Raw genomic sequence first — 23,621 nt, forward strand, 5'->3', positions numbered from 1 at the left:
AACTCACAAATTGCTACCGTTATGTTAAGTGCTAGATATCCCACTGTGCAGTTTTGCTTTGTGAATTTTTACCTTCTTCCATGCACACTTTTAGCCACTGATCGCACAGCCTTTCAGTGTTTTCTGCCTTTTCCTTTAAATAAACTGGCTCTGGCTCCTTCCATCTGGTTCCCCTTCCGTCAGCAACCCTGCACCTGTTCACACCTCCTCTCCTGTTGGATTCCACTGAACATTTCCTCCTCTGCCAGGGCTATTCTGGCACTCGCAACCTTTCTGTCATTCAATCCATCTGTCAGAAGTGAACTTTGTTTACCGCAAGCTTCTGCTTTCTTCTTCAAGAAGCAAAGCCCCTCAAGGTCATTGTCAAATGAACTGTCGGTGTGGATTTAAATCCACTTCTGCTAACCAGCAGAAGATGAAGTTCTTTGCAGTTCTCTATTTATGAAGATCAGTTTGGGGTGTAAGAGAAATAATACAGAAGTAAAATAAGAGACTTTAATCATTTATTAACTCCAACAGCTAATATGTTTTTCTTCATATACATATTCCTCCTTGCTAAGACTGGCACAATCTCTGAGAAGGGCTTGCAAAACTACATAAAAAAGTGGAAAAGGAAAAAACATGACAATAAAAATAATAAACAAAAGCTTTTGATTCATTCTAACACTGCAACAAAGACACTGACTGAAAATGCAAAGATGAAATAGGAACAGCCAGTTAAGTTTATCAGTTTCCAAACTTACCTACAGATGTTTAAAATGCAACACCGTTTAAGGATAAAAAAAATCTTGAATATTTTTTCCTGCTTTTAAGCCTTGTATACACACATATGTATGTCTTTGTTAAAATATTGCCTTACACATTAAGATGAATTGTAAAGATTCTTTGTCAGGCCTGAGACTAAATTCATATTGTCAACAGGATACATTATTTTTAGCAACTCCTGTGCCTGTATTTCTTTTCAGGAATAGATTCTGATAACTACAAACTCCTGAATTATTAACTAACCTCCTCAACAGTCTCACTCTTCTCAAATAAGAAACAACTTTCAATTTCACTGCCTGCATCTTGGGCATCCTTAAAAAAAACTGTGTACGGGGGGGAGGCAGGAAAAAAGAATTATCTCACCAAGATTAAATTTAGTACAAAAAATATAAATACATATTTAAGTTTTATAAGCAATTACAATGAAACAACCATTTCATTACTCTGTTAAAAAAAAAATGAATTTAAAGTAAAGCTTTCTGGGAGCAAATCCAGGAGATAATCCAATCTCATTAGCAGAAATGCAGTTATACTTATGTTAGGTCTGAATTTGACTCTAATAAAAATTGCATTGACAAGTACTACGTAAGTTTAGCTCAATAATAATTTAACACCGATACATCCCTTATATGGGGATTAGTCCCTCTATTTGCAAGCAAATGTTTTATGATGTTATGATCTTCTTCCTCAGGAAACTACATGCAGGTCAAAAAAAGCACTGGAAATGGAAGAGGAACTCTGGGACAAAAAGAATACACGGCATTGTCCCACCTAATGACAAAGAAACTTTTAATCCTTATTTCAAGCCCTGTAGAAGGTATCTGAACAACAAGGAGCAGCTAATCAAGAACAGTTGCTCCTGTTTCTGCAAAAGCAGAGTTTGATACTCAAATCACCAGGATACCACAGGGGCGACCAATGGCAGCACGCTATTGAACTCGCCAGGCTGCCAGCACAGACAGGGAAAGGAGGTCAGCTCTGTCGAGAAGACGATGGCAGAAGCAGCCCTCATCTGCTCGCTCAGGACAGGCTTCTACCCGGCTCACGCTTCCCCCCAGCCAGTCACCGGCACCAGGGCACCGAGTGCAGGGGTGGTAAGAGCAGCGGAGCAGCCAGTGCTGGCATGCTCAGGTAATTTGCCTGCCTTCCTCCCTCCATCCACCAGCTACCTTCCACAGAGATGACAACCCTCATGTTGATGCTCTTAAATGTCAAGTTAGATCAAATCTCTAATTAAGGACCTTTTGGTTTCTCTGTTGAAATATTTTCTAGGTGAGAATTTCAGTAGCAGCATCTTGCATAAGGGAAGAAAAACAGCCACCGTGACAGCACAAAGTAAATGACTACCAGTATGCTGTTAAAAGAGCAGGGCAGCTTTTAAAGTTAAGTTCATAAATACCAAGTGCTGATAGAAAAAGCATATTTCAGCTTATTGTAAAATCAAGCTTTTAGATAGACTTGAGAGAAAAGTCCCAGACTAGACAAGAAGGAGGGAAAAAATTAGAAACATTTCTCCAGTAGTGAATTCAGCCAAAAATCCAGCAGCTTTGAATACAAGTGCCCGAAAGATTATTATGGTTAAAAAAGATAAATCATTATCCTGTTGTCATTAGTCACACAAATAGAAAACATAATTTGAATGAAATCAAAGTAAATATTTGGTACACACACATAAACTTATTACTGTTAGTGCTGAATAATAGCTGCTCCGAACAAAGACCTTATAAAGATGCTTGTTTTCTACAGCAGTTAGTGTCTTCTATATTCCATCTGAATTCACTGCTCGTTCCCAAGCGCTCTAAGGATTGTCGCTCCCGAACCACCCTCTCCACGCAGCAGCATTTTGGCTGCCTCAGCAACCTGACGCGATGTATAAAAGATGAAATCATTAGAGAAATTTGATGTGACCAGTTGCAGTTTAAATGCCACGGTGAAAAATTTACATAAATCTAGGAGTGAAATCTGAAAACATATTATTGTGTTTTTCTTGAGAAATTTGTACTGTAGGACAATAAATTAAGTTGTAAACCATGTTTGAATTCTTTACAAATGAAAAAAGGTGATTTATAAAGACTTCGGTGTTCAAAATTAACAGATGATTTTGGATTTCTTTATTTGCTCACTTATCTTTTTTCTTCCTCTTTTAAACTTCATCAGTAGCCTTTTAATGTTTGTACAATGATCTTAAATATGTTTAAATGACTAAAAAGAAAGATATTTAAATGTGTGTTATCCTGACACAACGTTTACAAGCTTCAAAATTTCTAAAAGGCATTGCCAGAACACGACAGAGTCGATTTATTTCAAATCCTTCAGTATCAGTCTTTGTAAAGCAGCATATGGTCTTATCATGGCAGGTAAAATATTTTACCTTCTATAATAACGCAGAGCAGCTAATTTATCTACATGCTGTATAATGAGATAAACAATTTCAGCTGCACTATGAAAACCTATAGGAAAGGGAGAAAGCTATCTCCCCCACATTATTGATTTTTCTGCCTATACATTCATATAATTGCTAACAACAGAGGTAATTCTTTCTTCCATCCCCTTCAATTACCTTAAAGCAAGACCTTCTTTTCAGTTGGGGAAATATTTGCAGTTTCTACAGCTGCAGCACAGCAGACTGAGACATTTTCACAGTGTTGCTCAGGGAAAAAGGAAGGAAAAAAGCCTTGCAAGATTATATTGCAAGCAAAGCAGAGTGAATGACAACTTTCAGAGCTACCACAATCATTTACTAATGTGCTGCTATACCAAATAAGTCTAATTTTTTCTGACAGTATCAAATTAGATTTATTGCAAAAAACTGCTGCATAAATAGCATATGGCTATGTTATACCATCTATTTCAAATCCCTGTAATGTTTCCTCCCCTCCCTGCTCAAAATGAATAATTGAACCAATCTATAAACCTCCTGCAGAAGAGAGATGCACAAGTTCAAAAGCAGATGCAGGAGACGTACATTCCTTTTCTAATTGTCTAAAAAAAGTGTCCCACACCGTGATCAAATACAACTGGACAGTAGTAAGTCCGGTTTCCTTTGCTACACTTTGGGATGTTATTTCCCTCTTCCTTGATAAAATGTTGTTTTCATTTCTCTTTCAAGCTGACAGTCATTGACTTAGGGTATGAACCAGTAATCCCCCCTCACATGACCACCTCTTACTTGCAAAAGAAATCCTGTTGATTTTGATTTCTTACGTGAATAAAATTTTTCACGTCACTCAAGATCAGAAGGCTCAGACCTTAATTCACTTCTCACAAGCTCTCATTTATGAAGAATTAAGTGCCGCCTCTGAGCAAAAACAAAACATCAGAAGACTGTTCTCACTCATTGGTGGGGCCCAACCCTGTGGGAAGCTGCCCACCTACAGCTCTTCCCCATTTCAGTAGAAGCAGAGTTTTCTCATCGTTTTGCCGGATCGGTCCCCATATCCACATGCTTTTGCATTTATACAGATCTCCAAGTTCGACATTTACCATGCCATCACAACAAAATGCAACCCCATGCATCCTTATATTGTGGGACGGGGTGAGAGCAAATAACACTTGTGCAGGGCACGGGCAGCCTGATGCACCTTGCGGGGCTGGGCCGAAGGCTCAGGATGCCGCACGAGGCTGGGCAGCGAGCTCATGCCTCCCATCACTGCGAGTAGCAGCCAGGCGCTCTACCCGCCCCAAAGTTTGTGCAGCTTCTGCCGAGAAAGACATTGCAAGGTCTTATCTCGGACCAACGGGCACACCACTGCACACATCGCGGAAGGCTGCGGCTACCCTGCCGCTTGCCTCTCGGTGGTCAGTCCTCCCAGCTGCCCTATCTGTTACTGTCTGATTAGTTCTGCTAAGGAGCCCCTCCCCGGCCAGCTTTCCCCGCCATCTGTTCCACACGCGATGGCTGCTGCCCAGCAGCCTCGCGCTGCCCTCCTACCTGGCACCCGGCTCCCGGCCTTACCCCAAAGTGCTAACACAGGTTCTCGCTGCTGGCAGAGTCAGGATTTCATTACTACTACTTTGACAAGTGCAGGGTTGTTTGTAATTTCTCTTTTATCCTGATTTTGATTGTACAACCACCTCCCACTGATTCAGTTTGCTTCAGTTTTGTTGCTCACAGATTTTACTCTCCACATTAATCTCCCTCTGGCATGTTACTGCATCTGTTCCCTTTTTTATTATTAATTTTCAAATTCCCACCATTTTTGACAAAAAGGAGGTAATCTACACTCTGCTTCTGCCCATTTCATTTTCTTTAATTTGGAAGATAAGTATGAAAGCATGCCAAAGAAGTTAATTCTCCGTTAACAGTTTATTTTCTGGCATCCCGATGCCTTTGTATATGAAAAACAGATAGAAATAAATGTTGACTGAATCACAACAACACAGTTGCAACCATCCCTAAATGTAATGAAAAGTAAACATACGAAGCAAGACCTAAAAAGTTTATTAGTTATAGGAGTCGTTTCATGTTATCACTCCCCCCTGCATTTTAAAATAATGGTTTTGTGCAAAATTAGCAAACGTAAAAAAAACCTTCAAATCAATTACTGCTTACACCTCATTTCTGCTTTTCCCTTTTTTTCCCCTCCCCAATATAAGTGTTATTGGTCCTTTCATCAGTCAGCCAGTCTGGGAACATAAAACAATATCTCAGCCATTTAGTATTAGCGACAACATTTCTTTGACTGTTATCTTCTTTCCAGCAGAGTCGATGGACACTTTCTGATGTGCTAAAGCTGTTGGAAAAAGTCTGCTGCTATTGTTTACTAGAAAGCAATGCAACAACAGCAAACATCCAAACACATAAAAGATAATATCAGGCATTGTGCAAGTTCCTAGCTGACTATGTAGAACTAACTCCTACAAATCGAGAAGTTAGTTCATATAGTTTCAGAATTTAGTAGTATAGATCAAATGGGAAAAGTGATGTCTGAGGTACACATCAATTCTAGCAGTTCTAATAAGGAATGCTGGTGACATCACGAAGCACAACAGCAAAGCTGTGACTAAGTAATGCCACAGGAACCTGGAGGTGGAACGACAGATTTACGTGCTTTATTTGTTATACATGCACTACAATTAGAGTTAATGGTGTTGTCGAAATTAGACAGAGGCTGCTAGACGGACCTGTGCATTGCAGGAAGGCTACAGCACTACTTAAATGTACTGTTCTCCCCAAATACCACAGTCTCTGATACACTGCTTTCTAGAAAATGTTTAATTTCTAAAAATAAGAGATAAAAGAAATTTCACAACTGAAAAGATCAAGAATTACAACATTCCCTTGTCTACTTTTTTCCTTCAAGAAAGTGGCGCAGGCACTCAGCCTGACATGCCACATTTAACTGAACACAGAAGCACAGTTTCTTATATGGGTCAGTAACTTTTCTTCACCTAGAAGCCATTCAGTAGTGCTTGTAATGTTTTTTATATGCAAACAATAATAGTAAATAATAAATAAAAAACAAATATACTTCAATTATATTCAATTACATCTCTCATTAAATTTTAGATGACATTACATCCAAGTGTATCTTAAGCCCTCTACCTATCTCCACGTCTGAGAAAACACATGATGACACAGAAAAAGTTCAATTTTGAAATTCTGTAATTGCTCCAGTTCTTAAGATTTAACTGTTCTGGCATATGCAAACAAGAACTACATCTGACAAACTGAAGCGAGTAATAAATTCTGATTTGTTTTGTAACAAAAAGAGGAAAGACTTTTTAATGATGATTGCATTACACTAGAATTGTGAAAATTTTTATTAAATTAGATGACAAGCTAAAATCTGTGCAAGCTGTTAAGGTCTTGCATCTTTTATGTTATCTTTTCCACCAGCATACCAGCGTGCTTTTTAACAATTACTCTCTCATGAGCCAAGAACAATAGATCTGTATGTTTTATACTCCTTGAGGAATAGATTCACATAAGCTTAATCAGCAACACTCAACCACGTCAAAGTAATGACAATTTAAAATTGACTTTAGAAGTAATTTCAGAAGATTTTTCTACCAAGGACACTACTAAAAGTAAATACAAAAAATCAAAACTAGGGTTAACTAAACAACAAAGTTACGCAAGTATGGTCAGATTCATAACATGGTGACATCTACAAAATTACATGACTGACAATTGAAACTACACTGCAAGGGTTCCATGTTTTCCCAGTTATTTGAAAACATACACATTAGAATTACTAACTAGATTCAATAGCAGGAAGGCATGTTAATAGCAAAGACTTCTAAGTAACATATTGCTCTAGAAACAAAGGTGACAGGAAAAGGCAAATTTAAACTCTGAGGCAATGGTTTAGAATAGCTAATTGTAACCTCTTTCTTGATTTTTTTTAACAAGTACATTTTGTTAACTTAGAAGCTGTTTAGCAGTTAATCAATCAACGGTGTTTGAAAAGTGGGATACAAGAAAAGAAGTGGGACTCCTGAAGAAGAGTGCAGCTCCGCAGAGCACTTCCTTTTTCTCACTAAGACGTAGATTGTACGCTCTTTCTCATTTAATCTGTTCGTATAATCTTTACTGTCTCGTGTTTGTATACTAAAATCTAAAGCTCTTGTATCCATTTTATTATTCTATTTATTTACAATATTCAAGCTTAGAATCAGTGGATTAGTAAATGACTTTTTTCATTAGTAATTTATTAAGTCATACAAAGCAAAGAATTCCTACTCTAACTCCTCAGCTACATATAATTTTTGCCACAACAAAGAAAGTTCACACAAGGCAACAGAAACACCATCCGCAACAGTGTAACAGCACTACAGGCCTCCCTCAAGTTAAGCTTTTAGAGGACACTTACAGTTGACCAGCTGTTTCTGTCCTGTAAATAGGGAAATCAGCAAGACAAGGCCAAGGCCAGAATACCCAAGAGATACACTGAATCAGCGCAATTTCTGCAACGACCTCCCACAGGCAGGACTCTAGAGCTTAAAATCTGTTTTCCTTGGCAAATGCCACAGTGAACGATTCCACAAGCCCCACAGGATTGCTATTACCACTACCCTTCAAGTGAGTATTTTCACTGGCACAGCTGCCATTTTAGGTGAAGGGAATAAAGAACGAAGGAGGACAGACTGCAAGTGAATCAAGTTCACATATGACAACTATGGATGTGCTGTGGCACTGAAAACATACTGGCTTTACAACATAGAACTGTAATGCCATTAGAGACATGTAAATCTTGACCCTTCACTAGTACAGTAAGCTTGTTCTGCCAGAAGTGATCTGAGAAGGAGAGTAGAGGCTGAGGAAAAGTGTAATTTGAGTTGGGTATCTTTTCCTCTGTGACCTGGGGAAAACAGAAGACAGTGTGAGCAGATCTCCAACCCGATGCTACCAATACAAGTACACAGGGACCAAGGGTAACAGTTCAGAAGCAATAAAGATCTCATCCTTCCCCAACCATCACTCATGACATTAGCATCACCTATTGTATTCCTGGAAAGCAGATAAGGAGAATATAAAAAAAACTAAAAAGTATTATAGAATTTGAGGAATATTAAGGAAAAATATTTGAATCAGTTTCCCAAGCTTTAATGTACATATATTTCTCATGATCATATCCCAGTATAGAAAACATTTTAATACCTAAAATGTACACTTAGAAGCAGAGAACATAATATGGACACAAAGTATAAAAAACAAAATTAATAAAGATTAGGACACTTCAGAAGAGTGGCCACACTAGGTCAAATGAAGCTGTACTAATTCAGTGTCTGTCTCAAAAAGCAGATAAAAGTGGGTGTCTTTTAAAGACTGTAAGAACAGGGCCAGCACAGAGCATTACTTGCCCCAAATACTGTTCCCAGCCTCCAGTGATTTGCAGCTCACAAAATTCCCGAGTCACACACCATAGACCTTAAAGATACCTGAGTCATCTGTATGTTAGGTACCTACCCGGAGGTGCCACACTATGCAAAAGCAGCCGATAGTGCTCGTTTTTACAAGCCACACATTTTCACAAAAATCTCTGGCTAGTCAGACTTCCTCCAAGATATCCAGAGTTTTATTGCATATAATCAGGCTTTTGCTAAAAGGAGCGTGGTAAGCCATTTGGTTAACTATCACAACAAATCATTATTAATAAAGTTCTGCTAAATCAAAACTTTAGATATCTTAACAACTCACCCAAAACTTTTTTCAAGTTCATTAACCTCTAGCATATTTTTTCTCTAAATACAGGCTGTTAGAGTGGTACTTTCTTCCATCTGTTAAACTACCGTGCTCTGAATTACACAGAAATGTAGCTGAATAAAAAATTGATTCATTGAATTCAATAGTTTAGATGAAGCTCTACTTTAATTTCCATTTCCTCAATGGAAGAATTTTCATAAAGCCCTAAGAGTACAAGACTTGGATGAACATGCAGACATTCTGTTGAGTGATAAAAATCTGAGGGTGTTTTTCCCCTCCCAATTTAAACTAACTCAACTTTTTGCCTAACGACTGAGTAAAAGTCTTCAGATTCGTATCTAGATACGCAATTTGCAGGTGAGAAGAGGGGAGGAGTTAGAAAAAAACCCAACACATACACAACCAAAATCTTCCAACAGTAGGGCAATAATGCCATATGTGACAAAAGAAAAAAAGAAACTAAACTCAAGCTGGAATGAATAATTGGCATGATAATCTTCTGTTGTTTTCTAGAAATGTGCAATGAATAATGTCACTTATCCACTGAACAAGTGACTTGAACATCCTCTTCACATACTTGAGTTTATCTCCTACGTGTAGACCGTAATATTACCTTTTGATTGTTTAATCTTCAAGGAAGGTTAACATAATGCGGTACATTTATATATTCCTTGTCATTCAGCTGCATAAACTTCCCATTATTTATCTGCAAACTCCTACACTTAAGGGTGCTGCTGTACATTACAGTCTGAAATGACATTTTAAAGTATCCTTCTCCAAACAGTAACAATAACAATAAAGTAGCCATACTCTTCCCAGCTCTTCTTCCTGCCCACAAGAATGGTACCTCATCACTGGAGTTAAACATTACCTTTGTTCACTCTAGTAATTCACTTTTAGTAGCTATAGCTCATAACTCAGTCATTCAAGTCTCCACTCTTAATATGATTGAGGGCTGCCCATGCAATGATGGCAGCTATCAGCTGTGGGGAAAGCCTGTGGCAAAAACATTAGCAGAATGAAATTGGTACTATAGCATGTAATAGGATAAGGAGTACCTGGTGAGGTGCAGTTGGTGCTCAGATTTACTCAGCAGTTCTGTCAGTTTTAGGCACTCCTCTCTGGCTCCTGCCACATCCCGCTGGGCTTGTTCCAAATGCTGTTTGCTTCCATTCAGCTCTAATCCCAGTTTTTCTATTTTCTTAGAAAATTGTAGAACCATAGAAAGTATATTTAAGAAAGGCATGGAAAAACATCTAGAGATAGTAAGTCTTAATGTGATAAAAACTCCTGAAAAGTAACATGTATTTTTGCTTTGATAAAAAAAAAAACAAGTAAATTAAAGTATTTGACATTGTATTCTTATGGAAAGCCAAAATGCAAATCATATCTATACTATAAATTTATTAATACGCAATCAATGTTATTGTCCTCATGTGCTTAAGAGATACACGTATACAATCACTTTCTTATTTCCTCATGTGAATGCTTCCATTATTTATATCAGTAACTAACTGCATCAGTAAGCCGGGAATCAAGCTCTTGTCACACTCTTAAAACATTACGCAAGATAATACAGGTAATTTTGTGACTTTACTGTTACAAAACAAGTTATTTATGACTGAATTCAAGACACTGGTCACTGTTAATACTGCCATATTCTTTACGTTATTAGTCCTTATAAATCAACTAAACCAAGAAAGTAAACCTAATTTAGGTAATGAGTATATTAATTTATTGCACATAGAACCATCAGGAAAGTTGCATGACTCGCATCTTTGATTCCAGTGAAGCACCCTGGACTTACTAATGCTAACTTAAGCATAGTATCAACACTTGAAACATTTTCTATAAACATCCTCAGAAGAAATAGAGTCCATGAATAACATTCAATACCTGTAGGAATACATTTGAAACATAATACTGTACTTTGTCCTAAGAGTGCCAATGTAGTACTGAATAAGCTAAAAATGTTTTTTTTTTTTTTAACATAGTAGCTATCTTACACAATCTCCCTACATAAATATTTATTAATTGTTGGAGCTGGAGAGAACTTGCATGTTTTTAAGTCATCTAAACTGTGAAAGGACATTTGTAGTGCAGAATAAAATTGTTCATGTAAGGAGTCAGTGCTGAATAGCTATTATACTTCAAATTCACACCATAACTTATTTTGTGATAGCTACTTCATGTAGACAAGCCTTAATATCTTGTTCAGTTAATTAAATTATTCATTCAAACAACCTACAAGAACAAATGAATGTAATCCAGTGCCAATATTTGCACTTGAAGCATCTTTGTAATAACGTTGTCTCTGTTCCTCTCATGAAAATGTTAACTCAAATCTCTTCCACTATGTTATGACGTTGCAGATAAACACAATTTCTCCATCCAGGAAAAGGCTTTATGATGTTTATGATGTTCTTTTATTTTTCCTTTGATTTTTTTTTTTAAGATATTGATTTTAGATACTGGTAATTACTGTATACTTTTTCCCCTAAGACCACTCAACAAAGGTTCGTGAAGAATGTTTTGATTAGAATTTGAATGTCAGCTTATTTTATGACACAGGACACCTCCCAAATTAAATTGGTAATTTCAACTTTGAATACAAAGTTAGTGAAAGTATCTGCAAGATCATTAGTATTCTTCCCCTTTAAAGACAGTAACAACCTATTACATTGTCAGAACATTTTCAAACCAAGCATGCAAAAGTATTCAGCTACATACACTTGTCTTTTCACTTACTTTCAGAGACTTCTGCATACTTTAAGTAGAACAACAGAAGTCTCAGCAAGTTCTCTGCGCTCTAGTCTTCTCAGTGGCAGTAGTTTGGCAGTATTATTTCTCCATTCATTGTAAACTAGGACATGACTTTTTCCCATGTTTTTACAAGCTAAAAACAGTGAAGTCCTGCAACACTCTTTAAGACTTGCTTTAAAAATATACCTACTCAGTACATCTTTCAAAAAAAAAACAACCAAAAATATGAATTAGTTGAAAAGAATCAACTAAGTATTTGAAAAAGCATAACCACAGCTGTGAATATAAATACCCTTCACTGCCACTCCATCAGGGAAAAGCCTCAGCGAACAGAAGGGCTTTACACCATTCCCTCAAGTTAAACAAGCTCAGTCAGGTTTTGACAGAGACCTACAGAAGGAAGCAAATTCAGAGTACAAGAATCTCCGGTGAAAATGTTCTATCAGCCAGATGTTCAACCTTCAGGTTTCAACCCTAAAATGCATCCACAGATTTCAGCTGTAATGGATATGCAGAGCAAAAGAAATGAATTTTCAATCAATGACTCCATAACAGGATCTTTAAAGACTCACAGGGGTCTTACAACTTCCATAAAAAGTGACAAGGAAGCAAACATAGGCTTTCAAGACCAATTTTACTTCTGCTACTTTCAACAGCAACCCCAACATTCGGCATCAGATGCTTCCTTCCAAACACATACAGGGGCATATACATGTGTTTGTGCATATGTACATACAAATATATCTTAAATACCAGTATTTAGAGGTCGTCACAATGCGAGTGATGAGAAGAATAGGAATTCCAACCTGGAAGTGGCCATAGCAGAACGAGCAGACAACCTCACAAGAAAACGATGGGAGGAAACTACTATTACCCAAGAGGACACGCTAACAAGCAACTCAGAAATCAGAGGTGTCTGATCCAGGCATACTTTAGAGACATCAACTAAATTATTCTTTTTTAGACACAAGAAACAGTTACTAAAAACAACTTGGTAGAAGCCAAGCGTTATTATGTTGAAAACTCACAGCCCAGTTCCAAATGCTAGATGCTCCTTCAGTTTAGTAACTCAAATGATGGTTTGAAATGCACAAAGCCTCTGAACCTGAGATCTGATCATACATCAATAAAAATAAAACTTTTCCCTCCCCTGCAAACAATGTCAAACTCACAAATGCATACACTTTGTCCAGAAACATCACAAGTCAAGCTCATCACAATGTAATTAGAATTCAAAATACAGAAAAAATTCCATAAACAATGAGTTTTCTTCACTGTTCCTCCAAGAATCCTTATCAGATAGCGTCTTTCCAAAACTATTCAGATGGAGGCTAGGTTTTGTGTTACTTTTAGTACACATTTCTTCTACTGAGAAGCTACAGGCAGTTCTGTAGCTGCTATCTGGGCCTTAGCATAACTGTGGGGAGAAGCAGAAACAAACCACTAACTAAAGTATTTTGATGACAACTCCACTTCTCATGCAGCGTTAACTTGATCCCACAGAGCCTATCACTTGCGATACAGCTTTTTACATGATCAGATAATATTTCTTCAAGATACTTAACTTTTCAATGTATGTGAGAGACAAGAGATGGAGCGCAGAACTGAAAAAAGACAGATGACAATCTTGAGTTTAAGAAAACCTGAAACAGATTTTCAGTATAACAAGGAACAGAATTATCATAATGTATACGTACAACAAGACTACATTAAGGTTGGAACGTTGGAATAGGCAACTTCTGGTGCCTAGCTCCCCAACTTTAATATTCTTCTTACTTTTGCACATAATTTTAAAAGTATTATTTGATCTGTCTTGCACTCCACAAAATCTGCTAAAATTAAATAAAGAAGTAATTTGATTCAAAAGCTAGCCAAATTAAAGATTAAAATAATTGCTTAATTATTTTCATACTGATGCTGATTCTATTGTATGCAGAAAAATGGAACTTTAAATTCTAAATTAGCAGATGTTTTTCACAGAATTTTAAATAGCAGCAAAGCTGACAGAAAAAACAAATGCTATTTTTTTATTAAATAAATGAGAATGATTAAGCAGTGAAAAAAACTCATACTCTAAAAAAAAAAGTAAAAACAACTTTAGAAGCCTTTTAACAAATTGAAAATATATAAAAACCAAATGAGCTAATAATTGATTTATGACATGCACTGTTATACAGGTATTCTTACATATCAGGTATGAAAATACACAGTATGACATAAAAAATAAATTCTGCGCTAACTATACCATAGCACAAATTCTGCAGCTCTATAATTTTAGAGGGAAAGATATTTCCATGAATTTACACTAGTTTCTTTTATTTTTTTCCTACTTCATTCCCTTCATTTTAAAATATCAAAAGGACATAAAATAGAACCAAGAAATAGAAGAACAAAGACAAAGTAACAGAAAGTGAAATGTAATTACTATGGTTGTCAGTGTTTGTACCAAAAGACAATCAACAAGTATAAAATCAGATACATTTCAAATTAATATATAGTAAAATTTTACAGGCCCTGAAGCTGCCATGCTTTGTTTCACTTACTATAACAGCCCTTCAAAGCAATGAAATTAGTGATAGTGCACAGGAGTGAAGCTAAAATTAAGCTCCTCTTAAGAGGCACCATCAGTATTGCCATTCAAGTGCACTTAATCATGATATATAACATCAACAGGGAATTTTTGCATTGTTTTAAACTGATCTCAACCAATGTTGCCTTATTTACTTTACTTACGTACTAATTGTTCAAAGACAATTATCACACACGGTTTCTTTTTTTCTTTTTTTAAATTACAACAACAAACAAACTTTTTCTAGCAAGATTCCAAGATTTACTTAGGAAAGAAAACTAGCAGACCATATTCAGCAGGGGTCACTTGCAGTCATTTCTATCCTAATCTTGATATCAATCAAGCAACGCTAAGTTCTGATCAGTCTCTAAACCTCAGACCTCCCAGGCATGGCCATCTGACATAGCATATTGCACCTGAAGAATTATCCAACTTTGTAAAGAGAGTCAGGGCCATCACAAGGTTAACCTCTGCTAGGTCCCAACAATGTTTTTCTCCCTTCTGAATTCTGTGTGAATCACCGCTGTTTCCTATTTAAATCTGCTTTGGGATACAACGTAGTTTTGAAAACTAAACGTGGTTTTAAAAGAGAAAATTCCTTTCTGGAAGTATATTTAAGATTAAAAAGCTGTGACAATGTACAAATAAATAGCAAGAAATACAACATGAGCAAGGCTTAAAAGAGTCCACAAAGATTACCTCTTCAAACGAGAGTCAATTCTCTAAAAATATAGAACAACCCCAAGTTTGACAAGTCATTTAGCCCAAAACATAAATCTCAAGTTAGAGATGAAACTGAGAACCCATTCATATACTTTGAATGACACTGAAAGATGAAAAATGTGACCAGAAGCACAGAAGTATCTCCATTAAACACACAAAAGTTCCTTTTCCCACCAACAGTTCACAAATCTATGGATCTCCAAATACCAGAAAGAAAAGGGAGGATTTAATCTAGATGAATAGTAGAGATTGCGATTTATTGGACAGATATTAATTACTCTAGCCTTCCTTATCTAGTGAGAGTCTTGCAGTCCTCAAGTGCACGTAGTTTTGTGACATTACCACTTAACCTGCAAAGAAACATAATGGCATCTGGCAGTAACGTGGCACCCCTTCACCATAATAAAGGGCATAACTTCAAGACCAGAGCCATCACCTATGCAAAAGCCAGGAGCAACAAACCCTCTGCTCCCAAAATGATCGAGAAGTAACGGAGACGAGGGGCTGCAGATCGCTAGAAGAGAGGTAGAGAAAGAACAGGGAATAGGATGGAGGCGGGATGATCTTAAACACATTTTTAAATCTAATCAAAGCAAACTTTCTATCTGTAACTGCTAGTTCTGTGCAGCTGGGGCAAGAAAAAAAATGAAAGACAAGATCTGTGTTGCTAAGTATGTATTTATGAATATGCACACACTATTTTTAAATTAAGCAATACTTTAACATGGCTGTCCTTGTGCAAACGCTCAAAGAGCAACATGGCCCCTGGATATTGTGGATAAATATCCTGAGAAACAGACAAGAATAAGTATCTTATACAAGGATTTTACCTCATTATTTTCTTGAAAACATTTGCACTGCGATGCTATTTCAGAAACAAAACTTTCAAACCCATGGAGATTACTACTGCAACATTTTAAAAGAAAACATTGCTGTACTAGAGATTAGCTCAGCAGCCACCAGCAGAGATAAGAAAATGATTTTGTACCACAGTGGAACAAGGTTTTTTTTAAATGGACTGCAGCTGTGGGTGAGGGTGTTGGAGAAAGATGGGTTGGTGGAAAGTAGATGGTTTGCTCATTGATTTAAAAATAAATAATCAAAAAAGGAGGGATACGTATAAGAAACACAAATGGGAAGATTACTCCTTCACTGCTGAGAAACAGGAGAGGACAAAACTTACTTCTTTTATCCTTTCAAACACATCTTTCACATGACTGATGTGGGATTGTCTCTTCCCAGATAGCATTAAGAAAAGCTACACAGTGACAATAGAAAAGTAATAGTAAGGGACTTTTACATTATTTTTCTTCTGAGTAGATTGTTAACACAATGACTATTGATAAAGTCACCCTTATTCCAGTATAAGAAGAAAAAGAATTGAGAAAACAGGCATTTTTGTAAGCATGATGTATACGCACTCTATACCAAAAGCTGTGCAATTCTTTTCCTACTTTGAATAATGTTTAATGTACATAAATAATTTTATGTGCCAACAGGTAACACCACTCTGGGTGATAGAGCATGGATCAAGATTACTTGGGCCACTGGCAGCTATGAGAAATAAAATTTTGATAAGTAACGTGGGCTGAAAAAGCTCATCTCACTCTTTTAAGCAGGCCAGCTGCTTTAGACCGGTACAGAAAATATGGAGAAGTAACAACAACAAAAAAAATCTACTACTGAGATTCCCAGCCTCAGATATTTTTCTCATGAGAACAGGACAAAGAGCATATAATGAAAGCTGATCCTCAGTGATCCTTGAGGAATGGATGGTTGACATAGGAAAGCAATGCTATAGCACAGCAGGAACAGCAGACATTTCATAACTGTAATTAGACACTTCTTTTGTAAAATACGGTCAAGTTCCAGATCAATATTTTTACTCAAAAAATCTTGAGCTGAGCTACTAAGCCCGGTTACGAAAATATTTTCCTCCTGAATAGGTCAGAAAATTTGCAACAAAGTAAGGCATAAAGTGGTAACATTTTTCTCCCTTCTCCTTTACCTATTTTGAGATTAGGACTCTGAATATATTTAAAAAAGATTTATTAGAAAGCATTTAGTTACAGTAGAAGGTAATCAGGTTGCCCAGAGAGGCTGTGGATGCCCTGTCCCTGGAGGCATTCAAGGCCAGGCTGGATGTGGCTCTGGGCAGCCCAGTCTAGTGGTTGGCAACCCTGCCCACAGCAGAGGGGTTGAAACTTGATGATCTTTGAGGTCCTTTTCAATCCAGGCCATTCTATGATTCTATGATATGATTATCACATATTCTTTCTTAAGGCTTTCTTGTCCAATAGCAATTTTGTGGGTTTTTCTTACTCTCAAGGCCATTATTTTTAAGGTCAGGTGAGAAAAGAAAATCTGACTGTAAAGAATTTCAAGCTGTCTGTAATATTTTCAATTTTTCCTCCCTGCCAAACAGTACTCAAATATGCTTATTAATTTAACAGAATTTCTTTTAAAAACGGAACTTTTTGAGAATCTTTTTAACTAATGGAGTCAAAAAATATTCAGTATAAAAATGGGCATTCTTGTAACAGCTCTGAATTCTAACATACAATCCTAACTCATCCTCTCCAGAGTACCAAGCCTTGCAATTCTATTGAGTTTCAAAACATCTGGTGATATTGTGAACGTCCCAGCCCATGCAAAACTTTATCTTTTAAAGCATGGCTCACAGAAGTCTCATATCTATTCATAAGAAGACATTTCAGGGAATCAGTGTCTTCAGAAGGTTGTATTTTGTCTTGTATTGGACACACTTTAAGCATTTCCACTATATATACCCAAATTCTTGGCCTGTTTTATTTTTGATGAAGACAGTCAGTAATCTCTTCATTTATAATGTCTAAATTAGGTTACTATAAATCATGGATTTATGACAAATGAGATAAACATTCCCCAAATACCTTTTGGCAAAATGCTTTTGGACTGCAATTTTGCCAGATTTTTATTTGTCTGCAAAATTGTCATTCAGTCTATAGTGTATGAAGACATCATTTAGGTTCTGTCATACAACAGAAAAATGCTCTTATGCATAACTCCTTCCATGTGTATAGGATGTGCATATTAGTGACTCCATCGTCTTTTATTTGGGCTCAGAAACTTACATACAGGCAACTCGTAAAAATTCTTGAGTTTTTCTGGTATAATATTTCTGGAGGTTTTCATTCTGTCACCTACAAGGTATGCAAGAGAATTTTACTATCCCCAGCTTCAAATAATATTTGGATAATTTTAAAAACAGTATTGAAAGATTGTTTTGCCGTTGTTTTTACAGGTTAAGATTAAGGGCTTAGATTTATTTCTACATAAAATATTTTTCTGATTTTTCACAGTAAAAGAAAATTTACAGGACTGATTTTCTGTAGTTGCATTTAACATATCCCAGTGCTTTATTATAAGAAGGCCAGTTGTGAAACACTCCTGAACTGTAACAAAGAAGATGCCCAAATTGGCTGGGACTACATAAGCCAATACCACAAACTGTTTTCCAAAGCTTGCAAGATTTTCTAAACCAAATAAAAATGATTTACAAAGAGACAGGAAGCAAATAATTAACAGTAGACTTTTTTTTTTTTTTAAATACAGAGCAGAAAAGAATAAGTGATGCTAAGATGAGGAAATAACGACTTCAAATTTTCACAAAAAAGATTTATTGTAGAAATGCACAAAACAACCCATGCAGTGCTTCTAAATTCACAGAAGAAGTATCGTAAAAGAGAAGTCCTACTGTGTCAAACATGCCACAATTTTTTCTTCTGATAATATCTGTTTAGGTTAGGGTGTGACTTTTCTCTGATATAGTTGTGCTAGTACAACCCCTAGTGTGGACACTGTTTACTGCCATGAAGGCATTGCACTTCTTTAAAAGCTTGTTCCTAAGAAGGTAAAGCATTAAGTATTTTATTTCAGCACAGTCACAAGCACAATGGGAGAGCTGAGACAGAAAAAGAGAGGGCAGTAGGTTATGCTACTTTATAATATACTGGCTCAGATGAACAGATGCAGTTGTTGTGTCGAGAAACTGTGAGGTATATATCTTCCTTGCCCCCTGCACCCTCAATCCTAAGGTTAATCGCATCATGATGGATGATATTACAAAATAGTTATTCAATTTAAAAGGTAGCTTTGCTCTTTGCTTCTTTATTTTAAGATATATTCATGTCCAATGTCAATAGCAGGTATTCCTACAAAAGCACCAGTATTCTAAATTAGTCCCTATTGAGTAATCAAGACAGGAAAAGAGATATTAGAAAAAAGAGGAAAAGACTATCTATTATATATGTCAAATTTCCTTTAATTTTCGTAAACGATACAAGTTCATTTTCAAAGAATTTTATAAATACCAGCTTTTACCAAAAATATATCTGATCATCTCAAACTGCACGCATGGGAATTTATGACTCTTCTGACACACCTGGATAACATTAATCTTTTTATAATGTCATTATATTTAAACCGAAATACCTCTTCAAAACTAGAACTTATTCACGTAATTAAAAAAAAAATCACATCTCAAAAAAAAAGGAAACTCATCCTCAATATATCAGAAGTGAATTTGAAATAAGATTATTTGCTTTTTAACAGAAAAATGCATAGCAGCACTGTTTGTATGCTATTATCTCTCTACTTTTAAAATATAAATATGTATTTATTATGAACAGATGGTGGCCAAGAAAGGTATCAACTCTGTCTTAGCCAGAAGGTCAGGTCATGGCTGAGAGACCAAAGAACAATTACTGTTTGCAATTCAGTGCCATGTAAGATAAAACACCTTAGGTTCTTCTTTAAATACACTAAATGTGATTAAGCTGTTTTCATTTTATTTATATGAAACAATTTGCAATGACTTAATGTCTGTAAAGCTATGCTTTAAAAGAGGAAAAAATGAATAAAACACACCTTTTAATGTATTAAATAATATTAGAACCTATACAGAACTTTCTTCATTATTAGAGCCTCAGCAATGAAACAGCTGATAGACACTGAGACTAGTATTTAAAAAATAGTTTGTTTTCCTTTTTTCTTCCTGCTTCTCTTTTACAAAGGAACCAACAATCATATTCGAACAATGCAGTTACTTTAGGTAATTACTGAAGTACTCTAACAATCGCTACTGGTAGGGATTCCCCATCTCATCACTTTATTTTAATTATATCGAATTACCACATTTTGGTATATTCATTCCCACACTGAATAAAATACCAGTTTGTCGATACATGAGGTTAAAATATTTTCTTAAATTTTGCAATTTGTTCAAAAGGCAATCCTGAAGCAAGTCGGAGAACGGGATTTAAAATCCAAGTTACTTCTTCAGATATCGTATTAAACACATCCTGTTTTATTTGTATGCCAAGATTATGCCAACTCTCTTATCTGTGATATCTGTCAAGACACAGACGACAAGCCTGCTTTTTGTTTTTCAAAGTGTCCTTAGGCCTAAGGGATGCAGGAGGATGGAAAAAAAAAACAAAACAAAAAAAACCAATCTGAAAACAAAAGGCTTTGGAAGGCCCCTGCTTTTCTGGGCTGTAAGATTTTTCAATACATATTAATGAGTTATTTTAGCCAATTAACTTTTTTGATTTTATGCATATTTTGATTATAATTTGAATCAATATTGTTTCAAGTCCAAGCTTGTACTTTATTAAGTTAATAAACTTATTGTCTACACACAGATTTTAGGCAACTGGTAAATAAAATATAATTTTAGAAATACTGCATTTTTTCCTACAGGCGTTCTTATGTAGGGACTGATTTGTTCACTTATTTACAAGTAAAAGAATGATTTAAAAGCTGTTTGATAGTCTGCTCTATGTATAAAATCCATAGAAAAATTATGCTTCTGTGCCTCTTATGCACTCCTCTGTGTATTCAAAAGACATTTACTCTCATAAAAATCACAACTTTTGAAGGAGCAATTGGAAGCTTGAATACCTAAAGAAAAATGGATAGAACCTCAAAAAAAAGGGCACTTCAAAAGATGCAGAGTACATCAGTTTAAGCTGTTTGCCAAGTATGTCGCATGTTATCCTAATAATCTTCCCTATTGCAGTGCATGTTTTTTCACAGTCTACAACCTGTAAAGCATACAGTGGTTTTTGTATACAGTATAAAACACAGTTTTACAAAATTGACAATTAATGTCTAGTGGAATTTTTATGCAGTTATTTTTTCTACAAGTTTTTTGCTTTTTTTTTGCTTTTGTTTTTTGAACTTTTCTATGCAGCTCAGCGTTCATTAGACTTGAATCTCTAAATAAACTGGAAGATAAATGATTTTCTTTGTTCCTGGTATAGTTTGTTTATATTTAAGACTTCTTAGTGTTCTGTCAAGCTATATGTATACCTAGTTTGATGTGATTTACTTGTGAGAAAAAAACTGTATAAGCACATGTATACGGTATACACAATTCAAGTACGTTGTATGAATTCATACGCTAGAGTAATTCTATATGAAAGCATGGGATGAGTACTACGTAAAACTGAACATATTAGGGCTGAAAACAAGAATAAGATAATCAAGAGGTATTTATTTAACAGTAATAGCTGGCTTGCTGCCATTAATTCAGAAACCATTTAACAGTAATAAATGACCACTATTAGAAAAATGAATCATTCCAACTTCCGAAATAACCCTATTTAGGCTTCCAATAACTGCAAAGTTATAGCAGTATCATCTCTTACCTGGTCCTTAATTTCAAGCTGCCTTATAGTTTTTGTTCTGTACTCTCTGAGCTCCTTTTCTGCCTCATCCTTCTTCATTTTGGTTTGATTCAACTGATAGCGCATTTCTCCACACACCTGTTAGATTATACAGACAACATGATCTGTAGCTTGAAGAACCAGGATTTGCAATGAGATCTTTTGGTGCCCTCTAGAGGTCGTTTAAATGCAAGATTTTAATTTACAGAAATTTTAAGACTACATATGGTAACTGCTTTTACATAAAAAGTGGATCTGAATTCTCTACATTATGATTAACTTTGAAATATGCACTGCCTTCTACACTCAATTATATTTGGACCAAGATTTTGCTATCTATAAATATTTATGTTGTGAATATTTGTGCCACTAAATACTGTTAAACTACTGTCTCTTTTATATTCTTCTCCCATTCTCTTTAAAATCTCAAGAAAGTCAATGTGAACACTTTCAAAAACCTAGAAGTAAAGGATCTATCATATTCCTATATAAATGCATAGCTTCTTGTCTTGCGAACTCCTTGCTGCTAAGAAAGAAAACATTTAGATGTTAATACATTAATTTTCAAAGTTAGAGCACTGTAGACTTACTATGAGTCAAAGACAAGTTATTTAAAAAACGCGTATTTCTACCATATGCATGGGCTAAAAGAAAGGGACCAAAGCAACGTTTAAAAAAAAAAAATTAAAGATCACTTCCACCAAACCAGCAAGTATTCTGTGCTATAGGGATGTTCACTATCTTACCTCTTCATTCCTTTAACACCTGAAAGGTAGCCCGACTTCAGAAGGCTCCAGGGAGCCCAATCCCTTCCATGTAACTTTAACTACTACTCAGTGACAATATTACTCTCCCATTTCCCAATTTAAGACTTCTAATGGATTCTATTTAAATTTATCTGTTGGGAATGGAGAATGATAGCAGACAAGCTGTCTTCTTTTTGCTTTTCCTGGCCAATTACCTCCAACTTGTGCCTATTTATTTTATCTTAATAATTAACAAAACATAAACATATGCAAGGTCACTATCCCTCACAATCCCTAATGAGAACAGTTACCCTCAGAATTTTCTTTCCAACTCACACCTGCCCTGCTTATACTCTTCCACAAGACTTGCTTCCTAAATAGGCACATTTTTAATTTTCTGCTGGTCCCCTGCACTTCTCAACAATCTCCTCTCACATATTCTACAATACAAATTCAGTTCTACTGTTCAGTCTTCTCTCTCATTCGTATATTTTTTCACTCTTCAAAATGGTGCAGGGAAAGTAAACATGCATACAGCTATCAGGCCACCTTATGGAAAAAACAACAACAAAACGAACTGAGAGAAATGCTTGTGTCCAATAATCTGGGCTCAGGCAGAATTAGCTACAAATCACAATTTATTTCACACTTATGCAGAAGCGGGCAACCTTCAGAGTAGAGAGGTGCACTGGAGCAGAGAGATGCAACAGTTTATATTTCTTACTTCCTGGCATGAATTTCCTCCCATTTCTACATTGGTTGAGTACTCCAGGGTTTACAGCCTATCCAACTCTTACAATTCCTTTAGCGGCTGTCCCACGCCTCTTTACTGCTTGGGTCCTCTTCCCATTCTTGTTTAGTTTTTACCTATTATGGTATGCTGAGATAACCTTTCATAGCCAACCTTCCCTTCTGGTTGTCATTGAAACCACAGAATTAGTTTGTACCAGTACTCAGGGAGGTGGTTGAGTCACTGTCCCTGGAGGCGTTCAAGAAACATTTAGATATAGCATTGAGAGACGTGGTTTAGTGGGGTTATTGGTGGTAGGTGGATGGTTGGACTGGATGATCTTGTAGGTCTTCTCCAACCTAGCTGATTCTATGATTCTATGATTCTATCTCCTGATGCTGCTTAAAAAAGGAGGTCTTCTATTCTGCGAGCAGGACTTTATCTTGTATCAGAGCTCCATGGCATC

The 23,621-nt window shown here is 36.1% G+C and overlaps 1 protein-coding gene across 10 annotated transcripts in view; it reads right to left on the reverse strand.

The window, feature by feature from the left end:
• The window catches only part of SDCCAG8 (serologically defined colon cancer antigen 8), a 102,536-nt gene that overhangs the window by 54,505 nt on the left and 24,410 nt on the right, over positions 1–23,621 (reverse strand). For all 10 annotated transcript variants that reach the window (XR_002437113.1, XR_002437114.1, XM_021392379.1 and 7 more), the window contains 2 exons: positions 21,662–21,778; positions 9,973–10,115 (listed from right to left, as the gene is read on the reverse strand). Coding sequence is in view for 8 of the 10 variants with exons in the window: in XM_021392379.1 (XP_021248054.1) it covers positions 9,973–10,115; positions 21,662–21,778 (260 nt within the window). In the remaining 2 variants the exon portion in view is untranslated. The remainder of the gene's footprint in view (positions 1–9,972; positions 10,116–21,661; positions 21,779–23,621) is intronic.

This window comes from Numida meleagris, chromosome 3 (assembly GCF_002078875.1).
Source record: "Numida meleagris isolate 19003 breed g44 Domestic line chromosome 3, NumMel1.0, whole genome shotgun sequence".
Classification (NCBI taxonomy): Eukaryota; Metazoa; Chordata; class Aves; order Galliformes; family Numididae; genus Numida; species Numida meleagris.